The 14,923-nt window shown below is 29.6% G+C and overlaps 2 protein-coding genes, 1 long non-coding RNA gene and 1 other non-coding gene across 5 annotated transcripts; 2 read left to right on the top strand and 2 right to left on the bottom strand.

Moving 5' to 3' along the window:
* Positions 1-214: 214 nt before the first annotated feature.
* On the bottom strand, positions 215-2,933 carry LOC117166107 (fatty acyl-CoA reductase wat). The gene is made up of 5 exons (XM_033349788.2): positions 2,492-2,933; positions 1,648-2,167; positions 1,352-1,547; positions 989-1,231; positions 215-596 (listed from the first exon to the last, which is right to left on the bottom strand). The coding sequence occupies exons 1-5, from the start codon at positions 2,729-2,731 to the stop codon at positions 242-244; spliced, it is 1,554 nt and encodes a 517-aa protein (XP_033205679.2). The 5' UTR covers positions 2,732-2,933; the 3' UTR covers positions 215-241.
* Positions 2,934-3,405: 472 nt separating this feature from the next.
* On the bottom strand, positions 3,406-4,933 carry LOC143303862 (uncharacterized). 2 transcript variants are annotated; one of them, XR_013060525.1, is made up of 3 exons: positions 4,843-4,933; positions 4,204-4,340; positions 3,406-3,777 (listed from the first exon to the last, which is right to left on the bottom strand). It is a non-coding gene; the product is annotated as an uncharacterized LOC143303862 (long non-coding RNA). The 2 variants fall into 2 exon arrangements; XR_013060526.1 differs by lacking the exon at positions 4,843-4,933 and adding an exon at positions 4,491-4,566.
* Positions 4,853-13,502, top strand: Karybeta3 (karyopherin beta 3). The gene is made up of 14 exons (XM_033349787.2): positions 4,853-4,957; positions 5,962-6,111; positions 6,990-7,216; positions 7,305-7,401; positions 7,732-8,297; positions 8,613-8,721; positions 9,029-9,328; positions 9,405-9,587; positions 9,698-9,824; positions 9,932-10,294; positions 10,382-10,635; positions 10,713-11,233; positions 11,319-11,538; positions 11,630-13,502. Exons 1-14 carry the CDS (start codon positions 4,877-4,879, stop codon positions 11,723-11,725), a joined length of 3,294 nt encoding a protein of 1,097 aa, XP_033205678.2. The 5' UTR covers positions 4,853-4,876; the 3' UTR covers positions 11,726-13,502.
* On the top strand, positions 7,468-7,595 carry LOC117166144 (small Cajal body-specific RNA 8). Its single transcript, XR_004466193.1, has one exon.
* Positions 13,503-14,923: the final 1,421 nt, after the last annotated feature.

Raw genomic sequence — 14,923 nt, forward strand, 5'->3', positions numbered from 1 at the left:
CCATTTCTGCCCATTTTAAAGACGAGTAATTTAACCAATATTTAACGTCAACATGCATTTTATAACTTTATCAGATATCTAACATTATTGTTATTTATAATCGTATCAACTGTGCAAGGTCATTAGCCAGTCTAACATTATTATTTCACGATAATACAGTGAAAAAGTGTGCGATACTTTAGCACGTGCGAAAGTAAAAAAATAAGAAGACATGTTTAACAAAAGTCTCGTGTTGTGTTTATTATCCTATGAATGAGAAGATGTTACATGTTATCGAGTAGAGAAAGTAGAAGAAAACAAGTACAGCTAAACTAACAACGACGTAATGTAATGTCATCAAATATCGATATTTCTTCATTGTCGCCGGTGTCGGCTGTGGTGGTTCGTTCAGTAGTTTTCGTAACATGATGTAATTCTTATTTATATAACTATACCAGTTTATCGTTGATAAATCAAAACGAAATTCTTTTAAATCGGTCTCATCCATACGTGCTAAAATCTTCTTCGTATTATCTGTTTTTATATGTCGATCAGGTATTAGAAATTTTTTCCCGTCTATGTAATTTAAAAGTGCCTTTTTCATCAGCCTTGTAAACCTACGTGCAAACAAATACCATTTATTATTATTATTAGTAGTAGTAGTATCATTTTAGGATGATATTAGGTTGTCCGAAATATGTCTTTCTTTTACAGACACGTCTTTTACAACGATACATCTTTATACAAACATGAAATCTAATCGGTCGAACGTTGTGATCCTTATTTTGATAGAACAAAATCGATTATACGTAATTCGATAAAATAATATAAAACGGAAAATGTTGTGCATCCATTATTTCCTTATAAAACGGAAGAATCTTTTCGGACGATCTAATAGTATTGCCTTAAAAGGACGAGTGTACAAATAATCTAATTAAGTATACCATGATCGAACATGGAAGATGTCCTTATCTGAAACTAGAAACTGGAATTTGAAGTTAGGACTTACACTGGCTTCCTCCATCGAAATACGTAGTACGCGTCAACAAGTAAACCAGGAATAACATTAAATAATGTAAGGAGAAAAGCGAAAATATAGACATTGTTAACAAATATCATGAACGGATAGCGGATCATTTCGGACGATGGATATTTGCGTGCATCTGCCACTAAAGTTTTTGTCAGCAGACTGTTCTTAACAGGATTCCAATCGCTACTTGCAAAATTATACACTCGTGGTTCGGACGATTCCCTTTAGAAGAAGGAGAGGTTAATAGAAATATTCATTTTCATCTTAAATGTTTCATTATGTAGAAATGAAAAATACTGTTTACTTATCGATCTTTTGCGTCATTTTAATAGTATAAAATACCTATTTAAGACGTAGTCCCATATCGCTGCTAAAAGGCCATTAGCCGTCATATCAACCGGAATTAGATCCAGACTAGAACCATTCACATCAACCTCAAACACATTAAGGAAACCCGCTCGTACTGCCCTTGCCACAAGTATTGGACCATTCTTATTTCCGATCCACCCTACGATTGGTTCATTGTGCGCACCTATGACTATTGAAGATATAAATAATACTAGTAAGTAATCTAAATATTCTCAATCTCTGGGATACTTTTAAGCAGGAGTGTAAATACTATAAAGCGATTGACATACTGATGCTAGGTCTGTACACTATACAAGGAAGCGACTTTCTTATGCCAAAAGTCCTGACCAGATCTTCGGCGGTGGCTTTGCTAAAGGGATATAAATTTATCCAGCTTCCTGCGATATCGCGTATCGATGCCTCTGAAAGTCCAGTCTTGGTTTCTTCGTCGACTTTTATCACGTCTTTGATCAGCTTCATATCAGCCGGAGGAGGGTAAAATTTTTCTTCCGTTGTTGTATTATAAGGATTAGAATATGCGGTCGAAACGTAAGCGAATACCTCCAAGCGAGAGCACTCCGTCGCTAGTTCCAATAGCTTTTGCGTGCCAATTACGTTTGTTCGGAAAATATAGGACGGTTTTGCGTCAAAACGCACGTTCGATGCGTTGTGAATTATTATATTCACGTTCTCCAGCAAACGCCGACGATCTTCTGGCGATAAACCTAAGTCGCTTTCCTGTAGATCACCGTAGATCAGCTCGACCTTTTCCATAAAATTCGAATTTGATTCACGTAATGTATCAAATATCTGTAAATAGTACGAGGATATATGAATTATTTTGTAATTGCAATTATATAGCTGATTTATTTATAATTGTTTTTAATAATGTCATGCGCGTAGAAGTTATACCACAGACTAGATCCTGTGTTTCGTCTATTTTAATTTAGCACTAAATAATTTCATTGTAACGGTTGTTACTTTTTGGACTTCAGCTTGAAAAGCAGGTAGTTTTAACGAATGCTACTTTTTTTTTACAAATGTTAAATGATTTTCTTCAATATTATTATCACCGTCTAGTGTCATGTAGTTCTTTGTAGTTCTTTGATATTGTATCTCAGTTACTCTACTTACATTATTTGCAAAGCATTTTTCCAATCGCTCTTTAACTTCCATGTTCTTTTTCTCTCGAATCATAACGTAAATCTTACTGATTTCAGTACATGTGCGCAGGATTTTTTCCAAAATGATGGTGCCAAGGTAACCAGTGCATCCGGTAAGCAGTATCTGTTTGCCAGCATAAAATCTCCGTATCTGACTTCCGCAATTTTTCTTTTCTTCGCTTAGTTGTCGATTTCCTTCTCGTTTAATCATTTTTTCCTCTTTTCTTACCAATTTTATCACTTCGGCTTCTTTAAAGATGATATAGTCACACTGACTGAATGATGCTAAATTTACTTATTCAGCTTCTAATACAGTTGAATTGTATAACAGCAATTACTAATAAATAGATGTAATAATTGAGCTACGTTCGGTCACGATATACGAGGATCCGACGTGTGGAAAGATTATGCAGTGATAAAGCAATTTCGCAAATCTTTTATAGACTGTGATTTACAATTCTAATACCATAAAATGATAATAAATCATATATTTCCAGAAACCGAACAATTACAGCTATGTGTAGTGTTGCGATGTGCATATCATAAATTAAGTATCTCGATTACGTGCGTACATTATACCGACATTTCAAATGAAGGATTTGAAAGAAACATTTCCAAAAAACTTGCAGTAGCGTGATTATGTGATCTGATCTACTGTTATATATAACCATATATATATATAGTATATATAGTATATATAACCATATATATATATATATATATATATATATATATATATATATATATATAGTATATATAAGTTACTAGTATATACTATATATATATATATATAGTATATATAAGTTACTAGTATATACTATATATATATATATATATATAGTATATATAAGTTAAAATATCATAGTTAACATATCTCGTGATTATATTTAGAATGAAAACATTTCCTATTTGTAGTAGTTGTGATTCCTACTGTAGTAGCTAAAATTTATACTATATTAATATATAGTACGATATCATTCAGAATATTTAAGTTGTTTAAAAGTTATTTCAGATGATTATACTTATCGTTATATTAACACATTACGAACGGTACGCCGTGAAATATATTTCACCATAATCCCCGATTAGTTTTTTCAAACATAATGTTTATAAAATAAAAACGTCGATTCATGTTTCCCGTCCTTAATATTTATGAAATAAATGTTAATTTTCATATCTGGCTTGGTGCTCTGTTTATTTCTCGTTGTTCTTCCGTTATTTCTTCTCTTCCACAATTTTTCTGATGGCATTATGTTTCTGCAACCATGAACTATTGAACTATAACAACTGAATAATAAGTGTTAGCTGTACATAGTCATCAAACTGATTTAATCTGATTTTAATCAACTTTGCAGAAACCAAAGTTCGCATTGACTTACAATAACTCGATTAAATATATATTTTAGTTGCAAAAAGTATTGGCTCGCACACATTTTTCTTATTTTTCTTCATAGCTTAAATTACTACTTGAAATGTTTAGAAATAAAGACGGATCATAATTAAAGCGAGAATACCGAGATAATTTTATGAACGATGTACTTCCTCTAAAAACGTATATAAAAGACATATAACACGATAGATGCCAATAATTTGTTAAAAAATACATTTCTTGTTGAATGTCCTGCAATCTTTCACGAAATCTGATCTGTTACACATTATACAAAATATTAAACTTGTTCTTACCTTCACGTTATTTTTCTCTCCTCTTAAATCGACCTAATTGCATAAATGTTTGCAAAATTTGCAAACAGTTTCGTTATTACACGAAAGTAGATACGAGTAGGCAATTATCTCGTATCAAAAATTGTATGACCTGTTTTCTAAAAAAAAAGGTTTTATCACATTAGTTATTAGAATAAAGAAATAAAAATAAATTCATCCTAATGAACTTTATACGTATTGCAACATTTTAGTTCCGTATTTATTTTTTTCTATTTTGTTATAATAGTATATTTCTTTTCTTGACTTACTTGACACGAAAACATCTATTGAACAAAATAACTTAATTGTACAATATCTTAATTTGTACATCACATTTCTATCGTTAGGATATCCAATGTAAATAATGTACAATGTAAAATATTATTTAATGTTTTACATAGAAATTTTGTAAATATTCTGAAATCATGATTTTAGATTCAATTTAGTAATATTTTCAAACAATCAAAATTCGTTCTTTTCTAAAAGAACTGATTCTAGTAACATAAAATCTAGTTAGCCACAGTATCTTCAATTAGAAAAAAAATGGTGAAGTTGGCAGCAAACATTTGGGAATATTTTAGTAATTTAGTTTGGTAACATTAATTGACGATCAACTCTTACGAGTGTGCGCTGTAACTTCATTCGTTCGGCGACAATGGCGGCAGACCTTGATCAGCTTCAACAGCTTTTAAACACACTTCTTAGCACGGATAATGATACCAGAAAACAAGCAGAGGTGCGTATATACTTCCTAATTTTCATACGCGTATTTTACGTATATCAATTTGCCGAAAAACGTAAATACTAGAAAACGGGATACTTCGTTTCTCGAGCACGTTGCCAACGTGTTGTCAGAATCTGCATGTGGATGCAGTTCGATGGTCATTGCTGTTAAATCACTGTTTTATTTTGGATTTTATTATAAAATACTTTTATGTAGCATTAATACAAACAGTTGCGTGGTAGATACGATTAGTAACTGTAGTGAATACTGACAAGTGTTTAGAACAACCTAATAAAATCCAAAATGGTGTCGCGCGGTAGCATGCACCCCTCGAACCTTTTACGTAGGTCCGTGTCACTTTCAACGTGATACGAATGCACGTTTTAACCAAAGTTTTTTACGATTTTTCACAATGTTTATATAATTTTGTTATAATACTAGGAAACAAAACAGTCTAATTTGAAACTAAATAACATGTAATATATAGCTCAATTACCTAGAAGGATTCATAATTTCTATATTTCGCTTTCCCGCCTACACGCGTTCATTTTCTACTGGAATTCCGGCATTTCTGGACCTGTTTGAATCATGAAGAAATACCTTCTTTCAGACGAACGTTCTTAATCTTTCATGCATTTATAGCTATATTAAGATAGTTACTAAAAGTAAATTATAATATTTCCAATTTTCTTATTGTGTATTTAGCACACGTGTATATAGTAGAACATTAAAAAAACGTGTCATTATCAGGCACCATGTGCTTCTTTTTCTTTAAAGTTTTTTTCTTGGTAATTATTAACTATTAACGTATATAGCATAGGTCACTAAATAACTACCGTAATTTCTCATTAACATTAAGTTATAAATGCAGCAGTAATTATTAAACATGAATGAATATTTTATTAATATAATAAGTTATCTTTTCCTTTTTAAAGCCGAAAAGTCTATTTGTGACAAATTAGATTATGTAATAAATGTGTATACATACCTATATGTATATATATTTCATATTATAGGAGGCATACAACAACCTCCCAGTGGATAGTAAGGTGACATTTCTTTTAAGCTCCTTGTGCAATGCCACCCTTACAGAAGAAATGCGTGCTATGGCTGCCGTCTTGCTACGTCGACTATTTGCTTCTGAATTTATGGATTTTTATCCTAAAGTAATTATGCCTTTCTTGTATTTATTTTAAATAGAATATTTATTTTTTATGAAAATGGAAGAAGGCTTGTTACATTTAAAACAAAATTTTTTTATTTGGAATAAATACATTTTTTACATTTTTATATGAATGTATGAGATATTGTTCTACTCTTACTACTGTCACATATAGCAAATTGTTGACTAAAATAATTTCTAATCATATAATACTTTCTGTAGTTTATGCCAGCAACTACTGCCAATGATAAAGTGACCTATTGTACGTCATGAACTATAAACCTACTTCACTTATTAAATCGATATTATTTGTATAAAATATAATATATATATACATATATATATATATATTATATATATAATGGAGCATTTAACAAGTACTAAACAGAATGTGTTAAAAGTACCTAATAAAATAATTTTTAGATGTTTACTACATGTATATAAAACTTGAAAAATATAGTTTAAATAAAACAATACAGCCTTAAAATATCTTATAACTTTTAAGTTCTAGTTCTCCTAACGAAAGATATTGAAGTTTCTATGTATGTCTTTCAGATTTAATCTATGTTTGTTTGAATAAATGTCCCAACAACTTATCAAAATTGCAGCTAATTTCATTACAAAATATACATTGATTTGCATAAAATATTTCCATTGCTAGGACATAGATTAAATTTAAAACATCAAATAACGGACAATTTATAATATTAGCTTTAAACTTATTATTATAATAAACATCAGAAATATTTTGCATGAAGTATTCCAATAATTAGTTACACACGTGTCATATAGTATACAATTTACTTTTCATAATGTATATAACATCAGCGTCTTTGTGTACTTGTGGAAATACAGTTGTTATATAAATATATTTTTGCCTAGATTCCACCAGAAGCACAAGCTCAATTAAGAGAGCAAATTTTATTATCTGTTCAAAGTGAACAGACTGAGACTATTCGACGTAAAGTTTGCGAAGTTGCAGCTGAAGTTGCACGAAATTTAATTGATGAAGATGGTAATAATCAGTGGCCAGAATTTCTGCAGTTCTTATTCCAATGTGCAAATAGTCCTATACCAGCATTGAAAGAAAATGCTCTTCGAATGTTCACGTAAGTTTATCGTATTTGTACCGTAAAAATAATGCCATTTTAGATTATAATTTGTATAATATAAATCATACATATTTCAAATATATAGATCCGTCCCTGGTGTATTTGGAAATCAACAAGCTAATTACCTTGATCTTATTAAACAAATGTTGCAGCAATCTATCATGGACTCTGCAAATTATGAGGTAATGTAAAACATATTTTTTTCTGCATGTAGATGTAAATTCATTTTATATTTTCAACATTTCATATGGAAGAATGATACACAGGATACAAATAGCTAAGTTCCTCGTCATAATTTCTTCCTATAAGAAGATTGCCTTCTGATGACTGTAACTTGTTAAGTTTTAATTTACAGACAGATACGGGGCATACAAAAATTAACTGAAATTTTGTTTACTCTATATTATCTGTATCATTTTTTATTAATTCATATGTTATTACATAGAATCACAATATCTTTTATTTCATAAATTTTATTTCAATGGTATAATAATCAATGATATTTACTATAGGTCAGATTTCAAGCAGTAAGAGCAATTGGAGCCTTTATCGTTCTTCATGATAAAGAAGACAATATACAGAATCATTTCTCAGAATTACTACCAGCAATTGTACAAGTAATTGCTCAATCGGTAGAAAAACAAACAGATGATGCTCTTTTAAAAGTTTTGATCGATTTAGCGGAATCAACACCCAAATTTTTGAGATTACAATTAGAGACTATAATGGAAATGTGTATGAAGATATTTTCAAATGATGATATGATTGATTCATGGAGACAATTAGCATTGGAAGTATTAGTTACACTTGCAGAAACTGCTCCTGCAATGGTACGTAAAGTTGGTGGAAAATATATTGCGTCTCTAGTACCATTGGTGCTAAAAATGATGACAGATATACAAGAAGATGAAAAATGGAGTTTTTCGGATGAAATTGTTGAAGATGACAATGACAGTAATAATGTCGTTGCTGAAAGTGCTTTAGACAGATTAGCATGTGGTTTAGGTGGTAAAACTATGTTACCACAAATTGTACAGAATATTCCGTCGATGTTAAATAACAGTGACTGGAAGTATAGGTAAATATTTTAAAAATATTTTGATTTAATTTCAATACTTGTAATTATCACAGAATAGTCAGCAATTGTGTATTTCGTGCATATAATTGCGTTACATCTGTGATAGAGCAATCATCGGGATTATTCTCAATTTTGTCTATCGTTTTGATATATGAAGTTCGAGATTCTCGATGGGTGTTCTTAAATAAGAGAGTTGATAGTAATGTTTCAATATTACTGTCATAGGCATGGAACAAACATTTATATTTTCAAAAATCTACTAAGTATAGCTTATGAAATTATAGTAATAAATGTTACCAAAAATTTATTTCGTAGGCATGCTGCTCTTATGGCAATATCAGCTGTTGGTGAAGGTTGTCATAAACAAATGGAAGTAATATTACCTCAAATCATGGATGGAGTTATACAATATTTACAAGATCCTGTAAGTTTGGTCATAATGAAATCCTTTTTAAACGCCATGAATCGAGTCAGCAGTTATATTTAGGACATAAATATAATAGCGTTACGTTCATGGTAGAGTACAACGAAGGATTTGGTATTTATACATTGTCGTTCTGACAGTATGTTTATTAATATACTTCCTTCGAAGTTCTCGGGAGAGAGTTGGTTATTTATTATTAAATAACCATAGTCATGGAACACACACTCCATATGTAATACGTATACATCATGTTTATCTATTGCACGAGATCACCCTTTCTTGTTTATTGATTACATACTTTTTCTAGCATCCTCGTGTAAGATACGCAGCTTGTAATGCAGTAGGTCAAATGTCAACTGATTTTGCACCTGTATTCGAAAAAAAATTTCATGACAAAGTCATTCCTGGATTATTAATGGTGTTGGATGATAATGCGAATCCAAGAGTTCAGGCTCATGCCGGTGCAGCCCTCGTAAACTTCAGTGAAGATTGCCCAAAAAATATATTAACACCATATTTAGATGCTATTATGGCTAAATTGGAGTCGATTCTTACTGCTAAATTTCAAGAGTTAGTTGAGAAAGGCACTAAACTTGTCCTTGAACAAGTAAGCATATTGATTATATATAATCAAATTAGAATAGTGCATGTATAAATGTAAACTATTATTATTTTCCTTATAGGTAGTTACAACTATAGCATCTGTTGCTGATACATGTGAAGAACAGTTTGTAACATATTATGATAGATTAATGCCATGTCTAAAATACATTATTCAAAATGCTAATCAACAAGAACATAAAATGTTACGTGGTAAAACCATTGAATGTGTGAGTCTTATAGGACTTGCAGTAGGACCTGAAAAGGTATAATAAATATGATATAATATTAAATCTATTGACAAATTATAATAAAATATTTTAATGTTACTTTTTTATAAAATTGTTATATAACTAAACCTTTTATGGTTTTATAGTTTATTGCAGACGCTAGTGAAGTTATGGATATGTTATTAAAAACACATTCAGAAGGAGATCTTCCAGATGATGATCCACAAACTAGTTATTTAATATCTGCGTGGGCTCGAATTTGCAAAATTCTTGGTATGAAGTTTAAGCTTTTATATTTTATTAAACTTCTATCTGAACTGGTAAAATGTTGATCTTAGTATGTTAAGATATACTTAAATAGTAAAAATTAATTTCTTTAGGTAAACAATTTGAGCAATATTTACCATTGGTAATGGGTCCAGTTTTACGTACAGCAGCTATGAAACCTGAAGTAGCTGTACTAGATAACGAAGATATGGAAGGTCTAGAAGATGTTGATTGGGAATTCATCTCTCTTGGTGAACAACAAAACTTCGGAATTAAAACTGCTGGCTTAGAAGACAAAGCTTCCGCCTGCGAAATGTTAGTTTGCTATGCACGTGAATTAAAGGAAGGTTTTGCAGATTATGCAGAGGAAGTAGTACGGCTAATGGTTCCTCTGTTGAAATTTTATTTTCATGATGGTGTTCGAACAGCAGCTGCTGCAAGTTTACCATATCTTCTAGATTGTGCAAAAATAAAAGGTTAATTAATAATTGTCCAAAATAATTAATTGCTCACATTATAATTCATTCTTTGTATTATAACTACGAGTAATAACTGAATTACAGGTCCACAATATCTTGAAGGGATGTGGGCGTATATCTGTCCCGACCTCTTGAAAGCAATTGATACAGAACCTGAACCTGAAGTTCTGCTAGAAATATTATATTCGTTGGCTAAATGTATCGAAACCCTCGGTGCCGGTTGTTTAGGAGCACAACCCATGGCTGAATTGTTACGTATATTAGATAAATTACTTAATAAACATTTTGAAAGAGCAGTAGCTAGATTGGAGAAACGTAAAGATGAAGATTACGATGAAGTAAGGCTTTGTATAAAGATTTAATATAAAATTTAACTGTTGATGTCAATAGCTTGAAGTTTATATTCACATTATAGGTTGTTGAAGAACAGCTTGCTGATGAAGACAGTGAAGATGTATATACTCTAAGCAAAATAGCAGACATTTTACACGCATTGTTTACTACTCATACGTCATCATTCTTCCCTTACTTTGATCAAATTTGTGGACATTTTGTTAAATTGTTAAGCCCCGAAAGACCTTGGTCAGATCATCAATGGGCTTTATGTGTATTTGACGATATAATAGAATTTGCCGGACCCGAATGTGCAAAATATCAAGAATACTTCTTACGACCAATGATACAATACGTATCCGATAAATCAGCAGAAGTAAGACAAGCAGCAGCTTATGGTTGTGGCATTTTAGGGCAGTACGGAGGAGAAGCGTTCGCTCAAGCATGCGCAGAGGCTTTGCCTAGGTTAATGGATGTTATAAACGATCCAGAATCAAGATCACCTGAAAATGTCAATCCTACTGAAAATGCTATATCTGCAGTTACAAAAATTCTTAAATATAATAATAAAGCAATCAATGTTGACGAAATACTACCTTATTGGTAAGGTTTTGATTTTCATATGATAATTTATAAATATTACGCGTAATTAATCAAATATTTCTAAATCTCTTATGTATCACTACAGGGTCTCTTGGCTACCAGTGGTAGAAGACAGAGATGAAGCACCCCATGTTTATGGATATTTATGTGATTTAATCGAAGCAAACCATGTAATAGTTTTAGGACCAAATAATGCAAACTTACCTCGGTTAATAAGTTTCTTTGCAGAAGCATTTTGCCAAAATGTTGTATCGACAGATAATCCTGTTATGGGTAGAATTCTTAGTATTGTTAGGCAAATACAGGTATAAGCAAATGCAACATGAAGAATATTATACAAGATACATTTTTTAATGTAACATATTTACATTCTAAAAAATCTATTTTTTGTTTCAGAACAACGAGTCTATGTTCCAGGCATGCATAAATGCATTAACTGCAGATCAACAACAAGCATTGCATGAGGCACTTCGTGCACAGCCTACTAATTAGCCATTTGCTTTTATTCTCCAACCATAACACTTTAATATAAAACAAAACAAAACAAAAAACACACAGACATTTGCTTTAATAAAGTTTGTGGAGAAATCACAGATTTTAGGTAGCTACATTATACCTATGGAACAATTTCGCCAGCCTAATTATGAAGAAAAACAATTGTATGTAACTATTTGATATCACTCATATATTTGTTGACTGTATTTCACTAGTAAATACAATAGTTTCTACTACAATAATTTCGTACTATTTGGAATTATTGCAAATTACATACAAGAAAACTTGTACTTGTTATTACTTGATAAAGTGTGATGCGTTACATATAAATCTAACAATATAAAATTCATTAAATCACACAAGTGAGTTCGCACTGACGAAACTTTTTATATTAATTATCTTTGTTTACTTCATAAAAATAACACAATTAAGTAACAAACGGATATGAATTTATTTTTAATATAAAAAGATTAGAACAAAATTACATTTCCCGCCATTGCGAGCCGAGCGATGCTATAATCTTTTTCTCTGTTTTTTTGCTTTTATTCTTTTTCTTAATGCTTTGTAAATTGCATAGTATCTGTAATCATTAACTCCATTTTTATTCTACGAGTATCGAAAAATTAACACTTTTGTCATTGCGATCTCTTCGTCCCAATTATTCTCGTTCTGAAACTACTTTTTTGGCAGAATAATAAAAATGCGAAAAATAGACTGGAAAAACACGAACTCATTGCCATCAAATGATGGCGTAATATATTGTGATTTAGGTATTTTTATTATTAAATTTAGGTACAGTAAATGTTATTTAATAATGATATCGATAATATTACAGCGTTGAAGTTATACGGAACTGTATACGAATGCCTTTAAATGAAACGTAATGAACTGCTCTAAGATGTTTTATGTTTTAGTATAATTATTTGCTAAATTCTAATTCAATGGATTGTATTAGAATGATAAATTTTAATAAATTTAAATAAGTTTTAGTTTAACATAAAACATATTTGATCTTGTAACTTTACAGCTAATTTACATTGATTTGTTACGCTTATTTAGCTGTAATTTTACAGTTTATTATCGCATCATTTAGAAATAAAAGATGACGATGAAATCAAGACATATTACTAAAGCAAGTTCAAAGGAATGAATGCTGGGCATTACGTTTCTTTCGGTTATTGTGTAATGACAATGTGAATTAAGAACAGTGGTGTAAAAAAAAAAGAAAAAAAATGATTGAGTGGAGTAATGTTACAATTTCCTGTTCTCGTTGCTATTTATTTGTACACAATAATTGTCATGGTATTTACTATTGCATGCAGATTTGCAATGGAAAATATATTCCAAGTAAAATCTGCGACTAGTTTCAACAAAATTCCTCCAAAATTTCTTTTATTACGGTATATAAGAGAATAGAATGGTCGGACATTTATTTGTATATATATATATATATATATATACAAATCAAAGTATATGAATATTAAAACTAAGTACGTAAAGTTGAATTACGTAAATGTAATTATTGATGATTGGTAGGCACTGCCTTATTAATTATTTCATGAAGACCAACGTAAAGACCTTGTGAAATAGATACAAGCAATGTGCGATTGTAAACATTTCATTAAGAATTATTGAAGGACTGTTTATGCGACATATTGTGACAAAAAAAATGTGGAAGCAAAATCGGTATGAAAAAAGTAAAATTATAATTCTTATAATTATATAGAGATTATTTTAAAGTTATTATTCATTAAAATAAATCTCAGCTTTTTAATTGATTGTTTTGCTTTACCTTTCAAATCATGTATTTTATAAGAAATAGAAATGAAATTTTTACAATGTGAAAAATAATATTGTGTGAAAATAAATCGTAAATGATAATCATCATTACATTACATTACATTTGATTTATGTTAACAGAAAAAAACATAATCAAATCATTGCCTAAATTTTATACATATATAATTTATACTCTAAAGTATAAGATTATTATTAGCAATATAAAAAATCAAATTTAAATCTAGATACGTATTATATAATATCATACATAGAAATGAAAACGGTGATAACGTTAATTTATTTTCATTAAAAAATATCTATTTAATTAAATACCTTTCTGTTTATATATAAATGTACTAGAAGTAAATAAACAAAATATATTCCATGTTTTTTTATATGAAACATTTTATTATATGGTATTTAATAATTATTATGATACATATATAAAGCTAAACGAAAACTTCAAATATGTCTTTGGAAATTACTTCGGACGTAAAATAATCAAATGTAAGTAATACATATATATATATATACATGATCTAATTACTGAGTAATTTTCCCTTACGATTTTATCAGAATTTAGATACTACGTCTATTACTTCAATCTCTTCCAAATATTTCATCTACAATGTTCCGCTTATGTAATAAATCACTCATAAATAGTATTTGAGTGACAAAATTTTTCAGGGCTGATATATTTCGACTGATGTTATATATTGGACATGTTATAAACATTGCATGACAGAAAATTTTATTAAATTCAATAACTAAAAAATTAGGAGTTTATAAAATACATGCGATAATGATAAATACAATTAAATCTTTAATTTTTTGATTACATTACGCAAAAGTTTTGTATATACGTATGTAAAACAATTATCATTATATATGTATATACTATATACGTATATGAATCAATCATTACTATATAAAGAAACATTAGACTATGAAATAAAACGAAGGGAACAGAATATTATTTTTAAATATTTGATTTTATCAAAAAATAAACGATGAATACAATGAATTTACAACAAATTTATTCATTATTCGATACGTGGAAATTTTCGTTATTTTAATTTGTATCATTTACATATGTGTTCATGAACTATATATTTACATATGTATAATATAAATAAGCATTTCAATTATAAGATATCAATTCAAAATTATAACTTTTTAAATTATCCTACAAAATACATATAACTTAATTCGTAATAACTAATTATCTCGTATCGTAATAATATACTAATTTAATATTATGTTCATAGATATGTATTAAAACAATTAAATTTGTCGGAAATAATTGTATAGAATTGGAAATGTATTTGTACTCATGTGATAATAAGAGTATGATTGTATGACGTTGTGATCATCCGATATTACGTCACCGTTATTCTCCTTTCATTTTCATACCGG

The sequence above is a fragment of the Bombus vancouverensis genome, chromosome 17, assembly GCF_051014615.1.
Source record: "Bombus vancouverensis nearcticus chromosome 17, iyBomVanc1_principal, whole genome shotgun sequence".
Classification (NCBI taxonomy): domain Eukaryota; kingdom Metazoa; phylum Arthropoda; class Insecta; order Hymenoptera; family Apidae; genus Bombus; species Bombus vancouverensis.

Bases quoted from the DNA above. Each gene is read 5' to 3' on its own strand.
- Karybeta3 (XM_033349787.2), top strand. From the start codon at position 4,877: ATGGCGGCAGACCTTGATCAGCTTCAACAGCTTTTAAACACACTTCTT. The intron at 8,298-8,612 runs GTAAATATTTTA...TTTATTTCGTAG, and splicing joins AACAGTGACTGGAAGTATAG to GCATGCTGCTCTTATGGCAA. The intron at 11,234-11,318 runs GTAAGGTTTTGA...GTATCACTACAG, and splicing joins GACGAAATACTACCTTATTG to GGTCTCTTGGCTACCAGTGG.
- LOC117166107 (XM_033349788.2), bottom strand. From the start codon at position 2,731: ATGATTAAACGAGAAGGAAATCGACAACTAAGCGAAGAAAAGAAAAAT. The intron at 1,548-1,647 runs GTATGTCAATCG...TATCTTCAATAG, and splicing joins AGTGTACAGACCTAGCATCA to TCATAGGTGCGCACAATGAA. The intron at 597-988 runs GTAAGTCCTAAC...GTTTGCACGTAG, and splicing joins TTTCGATGGAGGAAGCCAGT to GTTTACAAGGCTGATGAAAA.